General features: G+C 33.5%; 1 protein-coding gene across 1 annotated transcript; it reads left to right on the top strand.

Moving 5' to 3' along the window:
- The first annotated feature begins 29 nt into the window (after positions 1 to 29).
- LOC144547789 (putative disease resistance protein At3g14460) lies at positions 30 to 21,014 on the top strand. The gene is made up of 6 exons (XM_078296481.1): positions 30 to 195; positions 290 to 1,615; positions 7,362 to 7,603; positions 9,342 to 11,665; positions 20,096 to 20,379; positions 20,764 to 21,014. The coding sequence occupies exons 1-6, from the start codon at positions 30 to 32 to the stop codon at positions 21,012 to 21,014; spliced, it is 4,593 nt and encodes a 1,530-aa protein (XP_078152607.1).
- Positions 21,015 to 21,701: the final 687 nt, after the last annotated feature.

The following is a 21,701-nucleotide window of genomic DNA, read 5'->3' on the forward strand; positions in this document are numbered from 1 at the left end:
GTGACACTATGCCACCACACTTGGTAAATATGGGAAATGATATTATGAGGAAGTGTGGTGGGTTGCCATTGGCCGTGAAGTCGATTGCAAGCCTCCTTAGGCATGAAACAGATGAAGAAAGGTGGATAGAGATTCTAGAAAATGATCTTTGGGAGTCCTATCCATCAAATGATGTATTCTCAGCACTTCAGATCAGTTATGCTCATCTACCTGCCCACCTTAAGCCGTGTTTTTTTATTGTGCTCAATGTACCCAAAAGATTATTTATTAGGAAAGATGCATTTGATAGAGTTATGGATCTCTCATGGCTACATTGAGTCCAAGGGCAAAAGAAGAATCAGAGATATTGGTGTTGAATATTATGAGGAGTTAAAACAGAGGTCCTTTGTTGATGATTTCTCAAGTGGATCTGAAGAATGTTGTAAGTTGCACGATATAATCCATGATCTTGCTCGACTTAATTCTGAGAATGAACATTATTCGGTAGAGATCAATCAACCACTTGATATTCAAAAGGAAAACGTTCTGCAAGAAGCATGTCATTTATATGTAGGTGGTTTCTCTGGATATGTAAATCAAGTTTTCCAACAAAATCTGATGGGTTTAAGAACCCTTTCTATCAATACGAGAGGATACTATGGAGATTTATACGAGTATTGTAACCTGACAAAATTTAGAGCACTCAGGGTATTGGAATTGAAAGGGGATTATTTGACAAGAATTCCTGATTCCATTTCCGAGTTGAAACATCTAGCCTATCTTGATATTAAGTCTTTCAATCTGAAAACATTGCCACTATCCATTGGCCTCCTTTACAACCTACAGACTTTAATTCTTGATTGCAAGAACCTTGATTATCTACCTGAAAGTATTGGTTCACTTAGTAACTTACGGAGATTAATTATTAAAGCACCAATAAATTATCTCCCGCATGGGCTTGTTAATTTTCCAGCAATAAAGACAATGAAAGCATGGGTGAATGTTAGAAATGTAGCTTGGTTAAAGGATATGACGGACCTTGAAGGAAATCTCACTATTTATGGAGTGAGTAATTTAAAAGATGCCCAGCGTGCTAACATGAGAAATAAGTACAAACTTGAAGGTTTTTATATAAACTGTGATCCTAATTATAAGGTTGACCCTGCGAAATCAATGTTGCAAATAGGTGTCCGCGAATCAGTCGAACCAAGAAATTTTTGTGGTGCCAATTTTTCTTGGTTAGAATCCCTAAAGCCACATCCTAACCTCAAAAAACTTGGAGTAGGATTTTATTCTTCTGCCACAGTGCCGGGATGGATGTGTGATCCATGTTCCTTGCAATCAATTCAAGAAATCTTTTTAATTGGATGTCACAAGATTCAATCTCTTCCATTGAACAATCTTCACACTCTCAAGCACCTCGATGTTTGTAATTGTTATGGTTTCCGAGTTCTACAGCTAGAGCAGCTGTCCTCCCAGCTTGAGAAATTGGAGATTTCTCATTGTGGCTGCCTTGAGTTGATTACTGGACTAGGGAATCTGGATATGTTGGCTACACTGAAAATTTATTTGTGTGAAGTCCTGAAATCAATAACAATGGATGGACTACAATTGGTGGAATTTACTGAGCCAATTGGTGATTCCTCTCATGAAAAGCCACATATCGGCCGACAAAGCATTTCAACACTTACAAGGTTAGAAAGCATCCCTTATGTCAGTGTTCTTAACTGCGGTTGCACTGACATTGAAATTGGAGATCTACAATAAATCAAATCAGGTTCATAAATTTTCCTATTATGATAATTATTATTATTTTAATATTTAGAATTTAGACTACTAAACTTTTTTTCTTTTATGTAACCATAAACCTTGGTAGGATTTGTTGACTAATCAAACTGCAAAATTACTTGTTTCGACAAATAAACATTTCATATTTATATTACTTGTTTGTTGCTGCTACAAAATTAAGCTCTTGTCTAACTTTTTTTGCAGCATTCTATTCGATGATGTCTTCCTTTGGCCCACAATAAAATTTAGGAGTCCCCTGCTTGTAGATCCTTCATAGAAATAAATTTACTATTTGATTTATTATATGATTTGTAATACACAGAAAGAATTTCCTTTCCTCATGCGGATTCATTTTCATTGATTTTTTTTCTATACTTTTTTTTTTAAGCAAGTCAATATTCATTTTTTGTATTGTGTATGGTAATTGGCCAATTTTCATGGGGGATTCATTTTCATTGATTTGTAATACCCAATTTTTTTGTCGTTATCCTTATCTCTACTATTTTTTTTTCCTTTAGCCAATATATTTGTGTTGTGTATGGTAATTGGAAGTATTAGTTAAAACGGACATTTTGAAGGAACAAAACCTACTAAGCCGATCCATTTGAGTGGAAAACAAATATTTGGTCCCGTTTTTGTTTTGTTATCGCACTCCAAAATGTTCGCATCTTATCTATAGCATTGTCCATCTCAGTCATGATGACTTCTCAAGTTTGTAGTTTTCACTGTACCATTTCTACATTTTTGCATAACAACCCCTGCCACGAAAGATATTACACAATTTAGAACAAGGTTTCCTATCCTACAGTGGCAACATATATAGGCCAATCACAACAATCAAATTGGAAAAGAAAAGGAAAATAATCTAATCCTACATATGGTAAGGAGTCTCCTCAAATATCTTTCAGACTAACAATTAATGCTAATCAAATGAGATTCTGTTTTGGTTATGATTTTTTCCTTCTTTTATCAATATATCTGTTGATGACATTTACCTTCAGCTATAAAAAATATATATATATTAGTGTTATATATTGAAATAGCTGGTGCTTTACCAAATTACATTTGTTTCCATATAAAAACATTTTCTAATAAAATTATTTCAAAAAAAATTTCCAATAAAAACATTTGATTCCACATAAAACCATTTTTTTCCATCTTTTACGACATGTCTGTCTAGCTTTCTTTCAAATAAAGATTATGAAATTATTTCAAATTAAAATTTGTTCACCAAATATTATAAGAAAATATTGGTACAACCTTAGGTTTCTATTGGGTGACAAAATCATTGTGAGTCCAACATCTTTCCCTTGGGGAAAAATGAGTGCAATATTTTTGTTTTGTGCTTTACAATTGTCAATTAATATTAACATGAGCCTTTTTAAGGAAGAAATCCAATGAAGAAGATCATTTTCAATGAAGAAAACAAAAAAAATTATACACTGTCAAGTATAAGAACACAAAATTAACAAAGTTAAATCATTCATTTGGGCTTTACCTATATGGGATTTTCGATAAACCCAAGTGACAAATCCTTTGACATTTGAATGCATGGGAGCTTTCTGTCAATTAAAAACAGACATTTTAAATTTGCAAAAAATTGACTAAACTGACCTTATGTAATACCAATTAATGAACATGTGATTTCTTGGATGCCAACCGTTTTTAACTCAAAACACTACAACTTAATATATAGCCAGAACAATAGATAGCCTGCCATGGGAGCGACGCTTGATTGAAAGCGGTTAAGAGAGGTGGTTATAATTATAAAATTTCTAGTTAGTTTATTTTGAGGAAAAGAATATATGAACTGCTGTCATTTAACAGGAACTCTTACTGAATGTTTTCAAACATACTGAATTTTTGAAAAGGAAATCGATAACAAATAATTGAACAGAATATTTTTAATTGATTTTGTTGTTGTCTTTTAATCAATTTTATTCATATAAAATAAAATTTTCAATTTGATTACATCTCAAATTATCTGGCGTTATAGGGTTGTCAATTAAAGGCGGTTAATTTCAAGTAGTTATTTTTACAGAGATATCATTCAATTCTAAGAATCGACATTTTCAGTTTTTGGGCAGCCGAAATCATTATTTTAATTTGGAGCTTTGCATATTCAGATGACCTATAATTGGAAATTATATGGTATTCTAATCTCTGATGAATTTCAGACTACACAAATTCTATTCAAGTTGTCTATTTTGTGTTCTTATTTAATTAAGCGGTTTGATTAAGGAAAGAAGAAAGAAATTTAAATTATTTTAATCGTACCTTAATATAGTATTTAGATTTAATGTGGCATTACATAATTAATTATTTTAAAAATAAAACTTTCAATTATATTGTACATAACTAAAAGTACATGACGTTACATGCATTAAATTAAGTTCATTTGAATACTAATTTCGAGATTCTATGTAAAAATGTTAGGGTCGTTTGACAACGAATGATTAAGAATAAAATATTAAGAGCTTAAAGAGCGCTAAAAAACCAATGTCTTAATTTATGAGTGAAAACTAAGGAAACTAAAAAAAGGAGTATATGTGCCTTAAATCCGGGCAAATGATTAAGGTTTAGGCAAAAAGAGGCTAAAGGAAGTTTTTAATCCGCGCTAAAAAATCAGTGTTCGGCAGAATTAATTAAGCGACTAAAGAAGTTAAATGAAACGGATTAAGCCTTAAGTTGCCTTGTTGTGGAACAGGCTCCGTTGAAATTAATAAGTAAATCCACTAGCGAGCCTTACTTCTCAAGACCGAAATTATCTAGATAAAAATATTTTATTATGAGCGTGAGGACAAAGCTTAAATTAAGAAGATTCACTTATTATATCTGTACCACGTTGTACCTGTCCACTTAAGACCAAGGCTAGACCATTTCAAAATTTGCAGTAAGATCAATCATTTCAAATTACGTACCTATTTGTACCAGTCCAATACAAAAAAAAAAATTAAATGCCATACATTGAATTGGCTTTAATTCAAGGCTCCATATGAATTTAGGTGGTTTCTTAGAAACAATGGGGGTCCATCCGGATCAGATACGGTCAGATTGAATAGTGGTAAAATCATATTCATATTTGTTTTTTATTTTTTGGATGTGGATATATGGATCGGATATTAAACTTATATGAATACATCGGAAATTAAACTGATACAGATGTAATTCGTATATCTAATTTAGATATTATGATAAAATTAACATGTTATTCAATAGTTCTTTATTATTAAAAAGTAAAAATAACTTAAGAAAGATGTATAATTCGGACATTCAAACATTATAGTAGAGAAATATTATTTTTCTCATGTAATGACATTACAAATACATGTCTCATTAACAAAACTTAATGACCAGCATAAACACACTTTTATCAATATTTACCAACAAAAATTTATTTTTCTTTAATCATTTATGATTATAAAACAAGCGGATAAAAAAAAATATAGATACAGATAATTATATATGTATTTGAAAATTAAAAAATAAATACAAATATAGATAATTATCCATATTTGCTTCTAAAATTCGAACTGTATCCGTTTCGGTATCCACATAAACTAAGTCAATATGATTAGAGACAACAAATAGAGTCCGCATCGTTTGCATTAACTCAAAAGAGCATCTTTTGAGTTAATACATTTCGACCGTCTGATTTTAAATAGAGTCAATCTGACCACAGGCTATAATTCAGTAGTCCTTTAATATTAGTGTGGATTTAGTAAGTGCAGATCTTAAAGCATATCTAACGATCCAGAAGCATTAACTCAAAAGATTCTCTTTTGAGTTAATGCAGAGGATACGAATTCCAACAAATAGGAGAGATTCTTGAGTGAATCTTAACCTTAGGCGGGCCCGTGAATCCGTTTAGATTCCAACATGAGACGGGTCAACATGTCAAGTTCGAGACGACATTATTACTAAGTAAAAACCTTAGATGGTTACTTTGGGTAAGAATTAATGTGCCATATAGCGAATAAGGCCCACTAAAAGCAGCCCAACCCAAATGAATGGGAATCATTCTTTTCATCTGCTGGTTCCGTTGGGTACCAATTAATTTCTACCCATTGTCAAGTACTCTTAATTTTGTTATTTTCTCTGTTGAGCTCTGGTCAAAGTGAAGTTTCAGTAAAATTTCATTTTATACAAGCACACAAATACGTTGTTGCATTCTTCTTGCTTTTAGTCTTTCATGTAACAAGGCATCATTCTTCTACGGCTTTGCTTCAGGAGGACAATATTCCTTGGTACACGGTCTAAAGTAAAGAAGGCTGTGGTTTTGATGCTGAAAGAAACACAAGATTTCTCCCTCACTTTATCTATTACTAAAAATTTCAACTTACCACTTAATTAATTATGAGCAAATTAAAAGATACTGGTTCGATTTTCATTGAATTATAAGTCTGAATTATTTCCTTAATTAAGAAAGAGAGAGATTACTTACTATGATCCTTGCTCTCTTCCAGGGTTCGAGCAGCCTCGGTACTAGGCAATACAAGTGACCTAGTGAAAAATAGGAAGAGAATGCAGAGAACAGGAAGAGGTCTTGTTGTTGACATTTTTCAAACTGTGGTTTCTATTATGATGCAGTTGGTACCCTCCAAGGATTCATTCCTATATATAGACTTTTCAAGGCAATTGCAATTAATTAAAAACAGTTATGGATACGATTTAGCTATTATTTGTCTGTATCCAATCTGTTTACACTCTTAGTTAATGCAAAAACACATCTAGATTGGGTACGACACATCTAAGTACTGGCATGGCACGTCTAGACACGGATATGGCACATTTAAAAAAAAAATCAATTTTTTTACTCCTTAATTAGTAACATATTCTCATTATAGCAAAACAAAAGTATTACAAAATATTTAAAAAATAAAATTTATAAAAAAATATATATATATTTTGGATATTTTTCATATTTTTTTAACATTATTTTGAACTAAAAAATTATCCAGTTCTAAAAAAAAATTAATTTGGGGGGACATTTTTTGAACATTAATTATTGTTTTACTTCTTGTTTTTCTTGTTTTCATTTAGTATTTTTTTTCATTGAATAATGTCAATTATACTCTGTCGATCTTAGTCAAAATGAATGAGGTGCACTTGAAGAGCCTGGTTCGATGGGCATAGCTCCACATTGACCTTGAAGATGTTGATAGAAGTCATAGAACAATAAAATATTGTATAGATGTTGATAGATCAACAAAAGTATAAATTTGAAGTTGGATAAGGTACGCACGTATATGTTTTATCAGGAAAAGGAGCTTTCGTAAAGGTTTTAATTAGTGACCCCACTCTACCTAAAATATTCATTTCCACTCTCGTTAAATAAAAAATAAACATTCAAAGTCTTCTCCACACCACTTCTCCTTCCTCAGAACTCTACACATTCTCACATTGACCACTCAGATCTAAGGTTCTTTCCTAATAGCCTCTTCAAAGAAATCTACAGAGCAAAATGGCAGGGTGTTTGATAACATCTGTGCTCTCTCTAGCCACCAATTTGCTCCCCTCAATTAGAGCCTCTGTGCAGGCTCCTTCTTCCTCTTCCTCTAATTCTAATAACTCCGAAAGGGGGCGTGCTTGAGCTGTTGAGGAGGATCTGGAGAGGCTGATGCGAACTCTGGAGCGGATCAAGGCCACACTGTACGATGCTGAGGAGAGGGAGATCAGAGACCGTTCTGTAAAGCTATGGCTCAAGGAACTGAAGAAGGTCGCTTATGATGCCGAGGATTTACTCGGCGAGTACCGGTATGAGGTCACCCATGTCCAACTAGAGGCAAGAAAGGCTTCTGAAGCTTCAGCTTCTCACAAGAGAAAGAAGATGGAGGTTAGTACCTCGTGCATATAGATATTAAAAATTATCTTACTTGTGCAAGTGTTATTATTCTTCTTGTGTGGTACTAAAACTTAATAGAGGATGCTTCAATTTTTTATTTATTTTTTAGCTAGATTGGTATCCACCTAGGGGTGAAAACGGAGTCGACCGGATACGGATACGGATAATTCTTTGATAAGAGAAATAGGAGTAGAACTAGGGTGTTCTTAAGCTCACCAAAGTGTTTGGTGAGCTTAACTCCAAAACCCATCAAATCGATTTCAAATGACGAATCCGAACTGTTGGAACCCATCTATCTTACGTGCAATGCGTTTACATGTGAAATTTTTAAACATTTGAATTAGTTTAGTATAATGTTAATCGGTCAAAATTAGAAGGTTAATAAATTAATTTTAGTTCATTCATTTTTTGAACGTTTTTTTGACCGCTTGACTTTATACTAAATTAATTCGAATGTTTAAAAATTTCATATGTAGACGCATCACACGTAAGGTAGGCGGGTTTTAACGGTTCGGATTCATCATTTGAAATTGATTTGATGGGTTTTAGAGTAAAGCTCACCAAATACATTGGTGAGCTTAAGAGCACCCTAGTTCTACTCAAAGAAATAGAGAGCTGGCAATGAGTTGGCTCGGTCCGAGCTAGACCAAACTCATAGCTCGTTCATTTTAACAACGACCAAGTCATGAGCGAGTCAACATTTGGATTCAAGCTGAAAAAGTGGCTCGTGGCTCGTTTGTTTTGACAACAAGCGAGCCGAGACAACTCGCAAAATCTCGTGGACCAAAAGTCCAAATGTATTAGATAATGTAATATAAAGTTAACTACCATAAATTAAATTTGTAATTAAATTCATACGTACTAAAATACTAAATCTCCAAATTCATACCAACATAGTTTTCAAAATAAATTCATGCATACTAAATTCGCATAAATTCATATCATTTCACAAATTCATATTTGGTCCGAGCTAGATCCCAGCTCAAACTTGTTAATTTTGAATTGAGTTAGTGATGAGCTAGCTCGTTAATAGCTCGATCCATTAATGAACGAGTTATTAAGAAACGAGTTAAATGCGAGTCATGAGCTGTTGCTGCCATATATATATATTATTATAAAGGCAGTTAGCCATCTAGCTTCGCTTTGAATATATATATATATTTTTTAATATAAATTGCTGTTAATAATTGTCTCCATTTTAAATCCAGCCGGCATTCAATTATATCTTTGATTTTAATTTGATATTTCCATAAATTTTAATTAAAAATTTAAATAAACTAACTTAAGTTATTCATTCATTTTCATATTTGAATTTTGTTAATTAATATTTATATCTTAAAGTTTAAATAATTCAATTATCTGACAATTATTTGTTTCATATCCGTATTCGAATTTGTATTCGTAAATTATCCGCTCCGTATCCGTATCTATTTAAGACGAAATTGGTTTTGAATTTTGATATATGTTTATTATCTGTATCCATATTCGTATCCGCTCATTATCTGACGGATGCAAATATAGTATCAGCATTATCCGCTCCAAATCCGCTCCGTTTTCACCCCTATTAATCCACCAGAATGTATGGTCACTTGTTATATTATCAGGTTTTCCAATCTAACATCAGAGTGGTCACATAATATAATAAATTTCGAATCTAATTATCATTTTTAAGTTAACAAATTATGAATTTTGGCATACTTATATAATATATACATTTCTTTTTGGATAGTACATTGTGCAAATTCCTGATGGCATGGTTGATCGGCTTAAAAAAATAAGAAGTCGATTTGACGAAATTGCGAATGATCGTGAGGCTCTTCATTTAAGGGAGAGTGACGGGGTGAGATGTCTCAACAATAAAATTTTACGACCCCCAATGGGTCACATGGTGGATGAGGCGAATATTTTTGGGAGAGATGCTGAAATAAAGGAGGTCATCGATTTCTTACTATCTGCAAAAGAAAAGCCCTTTTCGGTCATTTCAATTATTGGAAAAGGTGGTATCGGAAAAACCACCCTTGCCCAACTAGTCTACAAAGAGATGAGGGTAACCCAGTGCTTTGATTTATTTGGGTGGGTATGTGTCTCTGAAGAATTTGATGTTGTGAGACTCACTAAAGCAATCATTGAATCAATCCCCAAAGCCAAGAACGGTTTGAGTGAGTTGAGTTCATTACAAGAGGAGCTTGCAAATTCTGTGAAGGGAAAAACAATACTGCTTATTTTAGATGACGTGTGGAACGAGAATCAAAATCTTTGGGAGTTGTTCCGGGTTCCTTTTAAAGAAGCAAAACTAGTTAGAATTCTCGTGACAACTAGAAATAAAAATGTTGCAGATGTCATGCAAACAACGACCTGTTTTAGGCCAACCAACATGCCTGAAGATTCGTGCTGGCAGTTGTTTCAGCATTATGCATTTCGTGGTACAAGTGACACTATGCCACCACACTTGGTAAATATGGGAAAGGATATTATGAGGAAGTGTGGTGGGTTACCATTGGCCGTGAAGTCGATTGCAAGCCTCCTTAGGCATGAAACAGATGAAGAAAGGTGGATAGAGATTCTAGAAAATGATCTTTGGGAGTCCTATCCATCAAATGATATATTCCCAGCACTTCAGATCAGTTATGATCATTTACCTCCCCATCTTAAGCCGTGTTTTTTATTATGCTCAATGTACCCTAAAGATTACTTATTAGAAAAGTTGAATTTGATAGAGTTATGGATCTCTCACGGCTACATTGAGTCCAAGGGCAAAAGAAGAATCACAGAAATTGGTGTTGAATATTATGAGGAGTTAAAACATAGGTCCTTTGTTGATGATTTTTCAAGTGGATTTGAAGAATGTTGTAAGTTGCACGATATAATCCATGATCTTGCTCGACTTAATTCTGAGAATGAACATTATTCGGTGGAGATCAATCAACCACTTGATATTCAAAAGGAAAACGTTCCGCAAGAAGCATGTCATTTATATGTACGTGGTTTCTCTGGATATGTAAATCAAGTTCTCCAACAAAATCTGATGGGTTTAAGAACCCTTTCTATCAATATGAGAGGATGCAATGGAGATTTAGAGCACGAGTATTGTATGAACAATACCGAGGCAATGGACTTAAATTCAAGGTTGTCAGAATGTTATAAAGTATGTTTGATAGATTTTCAAATATGTAACCTCAAAAAATTTGAAGCACTCAGAGTATTGAAATTGAAAGGGGATAATTTGACAAGAATTCCTGATTCCATTTCTGAGTTGAAACATCTAGCTTATCTTCATATTAAGTCTGCATATCTTAAATCATTACCATTATCCATTGGCCTCCTTTACAATCTACAGACTTTAATTCTCGGTTGCAATTTTCTTGAATATCTACCTCAAAGTATTGGTTCACTTAGTAACTTACGGGGATTAATCATTGAAGAAGGTAATTTATTGGATTATCTCCCGCATGGGCTTGTTAATTTTCCATCAATAAACACAATGAAAGCAAAGCTGGAAGTTACAAATGTAGCTTGGTTAAAGGATATGACGGACCTCGAAGGAAATCTCTCTATTTATGGAGTGAGTAATTTAAAAGATGCCCAGCGTGCTAACATGAGAAATAAGTGCAAACTTGAAGCTTTTTATATAAATTGTGGTCCTTATTATGAGTGGTGGGTTGACCCTGCGAAATCAATGCTGCGAATAGATGTCCTCAAATCAGTCAAATCAGGAATCAGTGTCCATGATGCTGATTTGTCTTGGTTAGAATCCCTCCAGCCACATCCTAACCTCAAAAAACTTGGAGTAGGATGTTATTCTTCTGCCACAGTGCCGGGATGGATGTGTGATCCATGTTCCTTGCAATCAATTCAAGAAATCTTGTTATATAAATGTGACAAGATTCAATCTCTTCCATTCAACAATCTTTACACTCTCAAGCACCTCGTCATTCATGATTGTTATGGTTTCCGAGTTCTACAGCTAGAGCAGCTGTCCTCCCAGCTTGAGAAATTAGAGATTTCTAGTTGTCACCGCCTTGAGTTGATTACTGGACTAGGGAATCAGGATATGTTGGCTACACTGAAAATTTACTATTGTGAAGTCCTGAAATCAATAACAATGGATGGACTACAGTTGGTGGAATCTACTGAGCCAATTGGTTATTCCTCTCATGGAAAGCTACATATCGGCCGACATAGCATTTCAACACTTACAAGGTTGGAAATCGAACACTGTAAATTGCTTTGTGTTCTGCCAGATGGACTTCCATTAAAATTCCGAGAGACAGAGCCTGCCTTCACTTATGTCCGTGTTCTTCACTGCTTAACATTGCAATTGGGAATCTACAATATTAAATCAAATTCAGGTTCATAAATTTTCCTATAATAATAATAATTATTATTTTAATATTTCGATTTTAGACCACAAAACTTTTTTGCTTTTATGTAACCGTAAGCCTTGGTAGAATTTGTTGACTAACCAAGCTGCAAAATTACCTGTTTCGACAAATAAACATTTCATATTTATATTACTTGTTTGTTGCTGCTACAAAATTAAGCTCTTGTCCAACTTTTTTTTGCAGCGTTCTATTCGATGATTCGAGATGATGTCTTCCTTTGACCGACAAGGAACATTTAGGAGTCACCTCGAAGAAAGAATTTCCTTTTCTCACGGGGATTCATTTTCATTGATTTTTTTTTCTATACTTATTTTTTTTCTTCAAATATTAACCTCTTAAAGAACAATTAAGCAAGCCAACAGTCAATTTTTGTATTACCCAATTTTTTGTCGTTATCCTTATCTCTACTATTTTTTTTCTTTAGCGAATATATTTGTGTTGTGTATGGTAATTGGCAATATTAATTAAAACAAACCTTTTGAAGGAACACGATCCTTCTGAGTGGAAAACAAATCTTTGGTCCCGTTTTAGTTATCGCACTCCAAAATTTTCGCATCTTATCTATAGCATTGTCCATTTCTGTCATAATGATTTCTCAAGTTTGTAGTTTTGGCTGTACCATTTCTACATTTTTTTTGCAGAACAACCCCTGCCATGAAAGATATTACACAATTTAGAACAAGGTTGCCTATCCTACAGTGGCAACATCTATAGGCCAATCACAACAATCAAATTGGAAAAGAAAAGGAAAATAATCTAATCCTACATATGGTAAGTACTCTCCTCAAATATCTTTCAGACTAACAATTATTGCTAATCAAATGAGATTGTCTGGGCAGAACTAAAAAATTAAAATGCACTGGCTAGTAGGAATTGAACCCAAGTTCTCCATAATAACAATAAAAACTCTTACCACTAGACTACAAGTAGACAAATGTTAATTTTTGAGGGGAACTGGATTATATCAAATATTAAAAAAAATTTCAATTAAATTTTAGTATACATAACTAAAATTTTAAAATTATAGGGGTTACTTAGCCATCTTTTGAATGAATTTAGATCCGCCCCTAATTGTCTGTTTTGGCTATGATTTTTTCCATCTTTTCTATCTGTTGACGGCATTTGCCGTCAATTATATAAATATATATATATATAGAGGAGGGTTCGAATGCCTCATTTTTTATACCTCATCATAGCTCATATTTTATATCTTCATTTTCTTCATATTTAAAGTCTAAATTATCGATCCAAACCGTTCAACATGATATCCATACTAAAATATAGTTATGGATGAAATTTTATAATTTTTGAAATTTTTTTACTATTTTTTAAGATGGGTAGAAAATCACTGTTTTTTTAAAAAGTTCAAAAATAGTGATTTTGTACCTATTTTAAAAAATAGCAAAAAAATTCCAAAAATTATAAAATGTCATCTCCATACATATTTTAGTATAAATCTTTTGTTGAACGGTTCGGATCGGCAATTTGGACTTTGAAAATAAAAATATAAAATATGAGGTATGATGAGGTATGAAAAAAATGAGACATTGAAACCCTTCTCATATATATATATATATATATATATATATATATATATATATATATGAGGGATCAAGTTACAACAAATTATAACAAATATTTTCTACATTTATAAATAACTGATCTCTCTCTCTCTCTCTCTCTCTCTCTCTATATATATATATATATATAGGTAGGCTAATAAATAATCGATTGTTCCTAGCCTCCTGTGCAACCAAGTCATTTTCCGATTTTTAAAGTCTAAATGATCGATCCAAACCGTTAGATGTGATCTCCATATTAAAATGTGCTACGAGACCAAATTTTACATTTTTTGGAATTTGTTTACTATTTATTAAGCCACTTTGAAAATTGCTGATCCAACGGTGGCTTAACCAAACAGTAAAATCAGAAGCTACCGTTGGATCAGTGATTTTCAAAGTGACTTAATAAATAGTAAAAAAATTCCAAAAAAATGTAAAATTTGGTCTCGTAGCACATTTTAATATGGAGATCACATCTAACGGTTTGGATCGATCATTCAGACTTTAAAAATTGGAAAATGTCTTAGTTGCACGGGAGGCTAGAAATAATCGATTGTTTATTAGCCTACCTCTCTCTCTCTCTCTCTCTCTAGATATCTATATATATTTGTAGTATGAGGTATTTTTGGTTCCTTCTGTTAAAGCAATTAAGCAAATTTTCTATACAATTAATCCATTACCCTGTATTAATTTTTATGTTATTTATAAATAAAAATACTGTATTTATGTATACCTGCTATATAATCTCTTGAGCCCAGTCCTCCAACACGCTGTCTGAATTTACTCATTGTGATTTTGGAGCAAAGATCTTCTGTGCTTTAATCTTTACAAAAGAAATATGCTGCGGGTGAAATGTAGAGAGAAACCGGGTCAACAAGTTGATCACTACATAGATCTTTTACGATACCGTCATAGGAAACTAAAAATTGAGGAGCGAGAACTAGTGGGTCCCATGTAGTTTCTGCACTCCTACAGCAACAGGGATCAGTTTGTGGCCGCATTTCTACAACTATTCGCGTTGAAGTTGATATTTAGTTGATTACTCATCCGCAGCATAATAATAATGTAGCTTTAGTGGCAAAATAGTTGCAATAAAGTTTTAAATGCTAAAAGGGCCGAGATTTTTATATTTACCCAAAAATATATATTTTTTATTAAAAATAACCACGGTTCGGCGAAAATTTTAAAAATATCCAACCCGTGGAAAAAATCCGCGGCCCGAGATTTTTTATTTCGCTCCGTAGAAAAAATCCATGGCCCGGGAATTTTAATAATTTTTTTTTCTGGAGATTATGCTGTTCAGTTTATTTGGAATTTATGTTAGTTTGAATTGTTAAGTTGGAGGTTTGTATGAATTTTATTTGTATGAATTGTTAAGTCAGAGTGCTTCTGAATTCAATTTTGCACATTTGGTTAACATACAAAAGCATTTTCAAAAATCATGAAAATTGACTGACATGCAGTCTTAACATCGTAGAACAAAACTGTGAAGTTTCATACAAAATCTCAAAACAGATCGGGAGATATTATATCTCAAATATTGACCGAACTGCTGAAGGAGTGCTTCTGAGCCTAATTTTGCACCTCTGGTTAATATACCAAAGCATCTTCAAAAATCATGAAAATTGACCGACATGCAGTCTTGACATTGTAGAACATGACTATGAAGTTTCACAAAAAATCTCAAAATATATCGCGAGATATCATATCTCAAAAATTGCCCGAATTGCTGAAGGAGTGCTTTTGAACCCAACTTTGCATCTCTGGTTAACATACCAAAGCATCTTCAAAAATCATGAAAATTGACTGACATGCAGTCTTGATATTGTAAAACACGACTATGAAGTTTTACATAAAATCTCAAAACAGATCGCGAGATATCATCTCTCAAAAATTGCTCGAACTGTTGAATGAGTGCTTCTGAGCCCAACTTTGCACCTCTGGTTAATATACCAAAGCATCTTCCAAAATCATGAAAGTTGACTGGCATGCAGTCTTGACATCATAGAAAAAGACTGTATGTCGGTCAATTTTCATGATTTTTGAAGATGTTTACATATGTTAACCAGAGATGCAAAGTTAGGCTCAGAAGCACTCCTTCAACAGTTTGGGCAATTTTTGAAAGATAATATCTCGCAATCTGTTTTGGAATTTTTTGTGAAACTTCATAGTCATGTTCTATGATATCAAGACTACATGTTGGTCAATTTTCATGATTTTGGAAGATGCTTTGCTATATTAACTAGAGGTGCAAAGTTGGGCTCAGAAGCACTCCTTGAGCAGTTTGGGCAAATTTTGAGATATAATATCTCGCGATCTGTTTTGAGATTTTTTGTGAAACTTCACAGTCATGTTCTATGATATCAAGACTATATGTTGGTCAATTTTCATAATTTTGGAAGATGCTTTGGTATGTTAACCAGATGTGCAAAATTGGGCTCAGAAGCACTCCTTTCGAGCAATTTTTGAGAGATGATATCTCGCGATCTGTTTTGAGATTTTGTGTGAAACTTTATAGTCGTATTTTATGATATCGAGACTACATGTTGGTCATTTTCATGATTTTTAAAGATGCTTTGGTATGTTAACCAGAGGTGCAAAGTTGATCTCAAAAACACTCCTTCAACAATTCGGGCAATTTTTGAGATATGATATCTCACAATCTATTTTGAGATTTTTTGTGAAACTTCACAGTCGTGTTTTACGATATCAAGACTACATGTTGGTCAATTTTCATAATTTTTGAAGATACTTTGGTATGTTAACCAGAGGTGCAAATTTGGGCTCAGAAGCACTCCTTCAGCAGTTCGGGCAATTTTTGAGATATGATATCTCGCGATCTGTTGTGAGATTTTTTGTGAAACTTTACAGTCATGTTCTACGATGTCAAGACTGCATGTCGGTCAATTTTCATGATTTTTGAAGATGCTTTGGTATGTTAACCAGAGGTTCAAATTTGGGCTCAGAAGCACTCCTTCAGCTGTTTGGGCAATTTTTGAGAGATAATATCTCGCGATCTGTTTTGAAATTTTATATGAAACTTCACAGTTTTGTTCTACGATGTCAAACTGCATGTCAGTCAATTTGTATGATTTTTTAAGATGTTTTACTAGATTAACCAGAGGTGCAAAATTGAATTCATAAGCACTCTAACTTGACAATTCATACAAATCTCCAACTTAACAATTCAAACTAATCTAAATTTCAAATAAACTGAACAGCATAATCTCCAGAAGAAAAAAAATTTATTAAAATTCCCGGGCCGCAGATTTTTTCCACGGGGCGGAATAAAAAATCCCGGGCCGCGAATTTTTTCCGTGAGTTGGGTATTTTTAAAAATTTCGCCGAACCATGGTTATTTTTAATAAAAAATATTTTTTTGGGTAAATATAAAAATCTCGGCTGAAAGGGATGCGCTTCTTCACCAAGCCCTTGAAATTATATAACTTGTAGTATTTAAGTAGCGCATTCATTAGTATATCTATATTTTGAAGGTGTATATTTCATTACACATGCATATATCGATTTGAGATAAATTTTCTTTAGAATATGAGATATGTTTCATTCAACTATTTCAGTAGTCAAATATTTTTTTGTGAATTAGACCCTTAAAATACATGTAATTGTGTTATATTGAATATAAAAAAAGAATACATGTTTTTGTGCTATAATATTCCATCATATTATAGGAAAGAACATATTTTCACAATAATTATATTTTTTTTATATTACACTGATAAAATAGTAAAATAATCTTTGTTTGCTAGCCAGCAAAATTTATTCCTATTCTTTGTGGAGGAAGGTTCAAATGCCTCCACTTTTTATGCCTCCACTTTTTGTGCCTCCATTATGCCTCTATTTTTAAAAACTTTAATAACTCAAAATCTAAAATTTAAGAGTCAAATTAAAACCGTTGGATATGATATACATCATTTTATCTAATTAAGTGGTATATGTGCATCCTCTTTTTTTAGCTAATTAATATTTTGAAAATGGATCAATTTCTTGTTTACCCTCAAGACTTCAATACAATTATGTTTACCCATAACTATTTCAATTATGGATCAATTTCTCTGGCAGCGAATAACATTTTACAAAATATTTTGAAAAGGAGGTTAGGTTTTCTTGGTTGAATTGAATACATGTTTCTTTTGTGATTATTCTCATAAAATACTCCTGATAGTGTTATATTGACGGTAATTTTAATTGAACAATTTTAAATCAGTCTTGCCACAATCACAAAATAGGCAACACTTTTTTAGATTAACAAACAGATATCTCAGTATTAATTTCTAGAGGGTTCCAATGCCTCATGTCTTTCATATCTCATCATACCTCATATGCTATATCTTCATTTTTAAAGTCTAAATTATCGATCCAAACCGTTCAACGTGATATCCATACTAAAATATGATTAGGGATGAAATTTTATATTTTTTTAGAGTTTTTTTTACTATTTTTTAAGATAGATAGAAAATCATTGTTTTTTGAACGGCTCAAAAATAGTGATTTTGTACCTATCTTAAAAAATAGTAAAAAAATTGCAAAAAAATATAAAATTTCATCTACATGCATATTTTAGTATTAATATTATGTTGAACGGTTCGGATCAACAAATTGAATTTTGAAAAAGAAAGTATAAAATATGATGTATTATGAGGTATGAAAATGATGGAGCATTGGAACCTCCTCTAATTTCTAATAGCATATAATATATATAGATGAGCCAAAGTAAAAATAATTTTCCAGTCTATGATTCATTTCATTCTTTAATTCTTACACTATAATATTATATCATTGATCTGCCATGTAACTTTTCTATTTAGTATTTAATGTTGTGTCAGAAATATTGGGGCTTCCGCTCTTCCACATAATAAACAAATAGAAATAATAAAAGATTTTGGAAAGTAATATATTTTTTTTCCTAATGATTTTTGTCATACAATTTTTTTATTTAGTTCGGTACTCGTGAGAAAAAAAAATTAACATTGAAGAGAAGCTTGCGAGCCTTTTTCATGACTAAAATAAATTGAAACAAATTATATATATCCTCACGTAATTTATACATCTTTTTGCATTTCATAGGAAATAATTCTGTATTTCAGTTTTTTTTGTTTTTTATTTTTTTATTTTTGCTGCGACTTTGACATACACACAACTGACATTTTGGTTTATTTTTAAGTCATTCCTTTCAATTGAACTAATGCAGCCGAAGAAAAATATACAAATATTGGCAACCAATTCAGTTAGATTGAAAAAAAATAATAGTAAGCCAAATATGTAAATAGATATTTCTTTACCTCTGGCAGAATTCTATTTTTATTACCCAGAGAAATTCTATCTTTGAAGTAATTAACCAGTTGACTGACTTTGATTTTTAAATTGACTTAGAAAGAAAAAGTAACAAGAAAGAAGGCCTCTGATGCTAACAGCGGGCACTTTCTTTGAATGAGCAGCAAACAACTGCATGTGAGTGTCTGATCAACGTTGATACAAAAGAAGAAGACTCGAGTCAAAAAGCAGAAATTAAGTTCAACAAGGACAATTATTGATGCTGACAACGGGCACTTTCTTTGAAAGAGCAGCAAACAACTGCATGTGAGCCGATTTTTTTAAAAATATCCAAATAATAAATAAAATTAATAAAAATAACCAGAATATCAAGAAATTTCTAAAAATACCCCCCCGCGGATAATATCCGCGCCCCGGAATTTTAATTCCCCCCCGCGGATATTATCTGCGCCCCGGAATTTTAATTCCCCCCCGCGGATAATATCCGCGCCCCAGAATTTTAATTCCCCCCCGCGGATAATATCCGCGCTCCGGGTCTTTTTTTTTTTTTTTTTTTTTGCTGCCATTTTTCTTATAAATTCTCTCCTTCAGAGAGAGAGAGAGAAGGAGAAAGAGAAAGATTTCAGAAAGAGAGAGAGAGAAGGAGAAAGAGAAACATTTCAGAAAGAGAAAGAGAAAGAGAGGAGAAGAAGGCAGCGTAAATCAGGTATGCACTGTTCACGTATTTACTATTTATGTGTATTTTCTTTTCATGAACGGTTTTTATAATGTACGTATACGTATGTACTGTTCACGCACTGTTTGTTATGCACTATTCACACATGTGTTGTTCACTGTTCATGTACTGTTCACTGTTCCTAAACACTGTTTAAACACTGTAGAATTACTGTTCATAGGAACTGTTCAAACACTGTAGAAATACTGTAGAATTACTGTTCATAGGAACTGTAGAAGTACTGTAGGATTACTGTTCATAGGAACTGTAGAATTACTGTTCATAGGAACTGTTTAAACACTGTAGAATTACTGTTCATAGGAACTGTTCAAACACTGTAGAATTACTGTTCATAGGAACTGTTCAAACACTGTAGAATTACTGTTCATATTTACTGTTCAAACACTGTAGAATTACTGTTCATATGCACTGTTCGATCACTGTTTAAATATTGTTCATATATACTGTTCCTAAATACTGTTGACAATTGAAATTAGTAAACTGACCAAATATTTGACATTTATGAATGTAGTTCATTGGCCATGTCTATTGGAATTTCATTACATTTTGGAGGGAAATTCATAAATGATCAATATGGTGTACATTACTCCAAACCTCCAGTAAATACGTATTGGGTTGAAGAAAATTTCTCATTCGAGGAGTTGCATTCGCTTATTTATGAAGCGAGCGGCTACAATAGGAATCACTGGAAATTAGAAATACAGGCCCGTATGCTCCAAGCAGGAAAGTATCTCAGAATCACATTGCGAGATGAAGGAGCATTTAGCGGCCTGCTTAGGAAGGTTGTGAGGTCCGGTGATCCTCTGTTGGAAGTTTTTGCATGCCGAATTAACAGAGAGTCAGGAGCTAGATGTTCATCCCAAAATTTGGCTGTAGAAAATTATCAACCAAATTATGAACCACACACTCCTCTATTCGTACCCGAACCAATGCCAGTACTAGAACCAGAACCAGAAATATACAGTAATTCACCCCAATCTCCACCTTTTATCCAACCCCAACCACAATGTCCACCTTTTATCCCACCTATATCTGTAGGTTCTCCATCCTTACCTGGACCTGAACCAAATCCTCACCCCAGACCGCCACCAGTACATGAAGATCCAAACGAGTCAGAATTTGAATTTATGAACGAGGTACCGGATGAGAATCTGCAAACTGGGGATGAATGGGGGGAAGGAGACTTGGATGATGAGGTAGATGAGGAAGATGAAGAAGATGAAGAAGATGAAGAAGAATACACACAGCCCACTGTGAGGCAAAATAGAGATATGCCGTTAAGTGGCCGTTCTGAGACTTACCCGTTCCTAAACTTCAATTATAAGGAAGGCCGCAAAAGTCAAATGCGCGGAGAAGAGAGATCTCGGCCACCTTTCTTCCTTCTCAATCACTGCTGCGGGTTAGTGAGACGGGTTAGTGAGACGGGTTAGGGTTAGGCTCGGGTCAGTCAGTAAGGAAGAGAGGAGGCGGGTCAGTGAGCAAGGAGGAGAGGAGGTGAGTACTGAGCAAGGAGAAGAAGGCAGCGGCTCACCTTCGGCCAAGGAGGAGACGGAGGGAGAGCAGAGGCGGAAGGGTTTTCACAGACAGAAGGGACGCGGGTTGGGGAAGAAGGACGCTTCAAGATCCGCGCTGGGCAGATCGCGCCTCTATGGAATTTCAACCCCGGAGCGCGGATATTATCCGCGGGGGGGAATTAAAATTCCGGGGCGCGGATTTTATCCGCGGGGGGGAATTAAAATTCCTGGGCGCGGATTTTATCCGCGGGGGGGTATTTTTAGAAATTTCTTGATATTCTGGTTATTTTTAATAATTTTATTTATTAAATGGGTATTTTTAAAAAAATCGGGCATGTGAGTGTCTGATCAAGTTGATACAAAAGACGAAGACTCGAGTCAAAAAGTAGAAATTAAGTTCAACAAGTAAAGGACAATTCATCAGTTTTTCCATAGGATACAAAAGAGAAGTTCTTTCTCCTATACGTACCATGTCTTTCCATTGGAGACTTGAGTTCAAGCTTCCAATTCGTATTCATCAGTTTTTTATATTTTTTATTTTTATAGTTTAGCGTTAATATATAATTTTTTTTATAAACCATAATTAATATTTTTTTATGAAAC

This window comes from Carex rostrata, chromosome 32, assembly GCF_964058835.1.
Source record: "Carex rostrata chromosome 32, lpCarRost1.2, whole genome shotgun sequence".
NCBI classification, from domain to species: Eukaryota; Viridiplantae; Streptophyta; class Magnoliopsida; order Poales; family Cyperaceae; genus Carex; species Carex rostrata.

Excerpts from the sequence above, each read along its gene's own strand:
- LOC144547789 (XM_078296481.1), top strand. The coding sequence starts at position 30 with ATGGGAAATGATATTATGAGGAAGTGTGGTGGGTTGCCATTGGCCGTG. Across the intron at positions 7,604-9,341 it reads ACAAGAGAAAGAAGATGGAG|TACATTGTGCAAATTCCTGA; the intron begins GTTAGTACCTCG and ends CTTTTTGGATAG. Across the intron at positions 20,380-20,763 it reads TAGGAAGGTTGTGAGGTCCG|GAGACTTGGATGATGAGGTA; the intron begins GTGATCCTCTGT and ends AATGGGGGGAAG.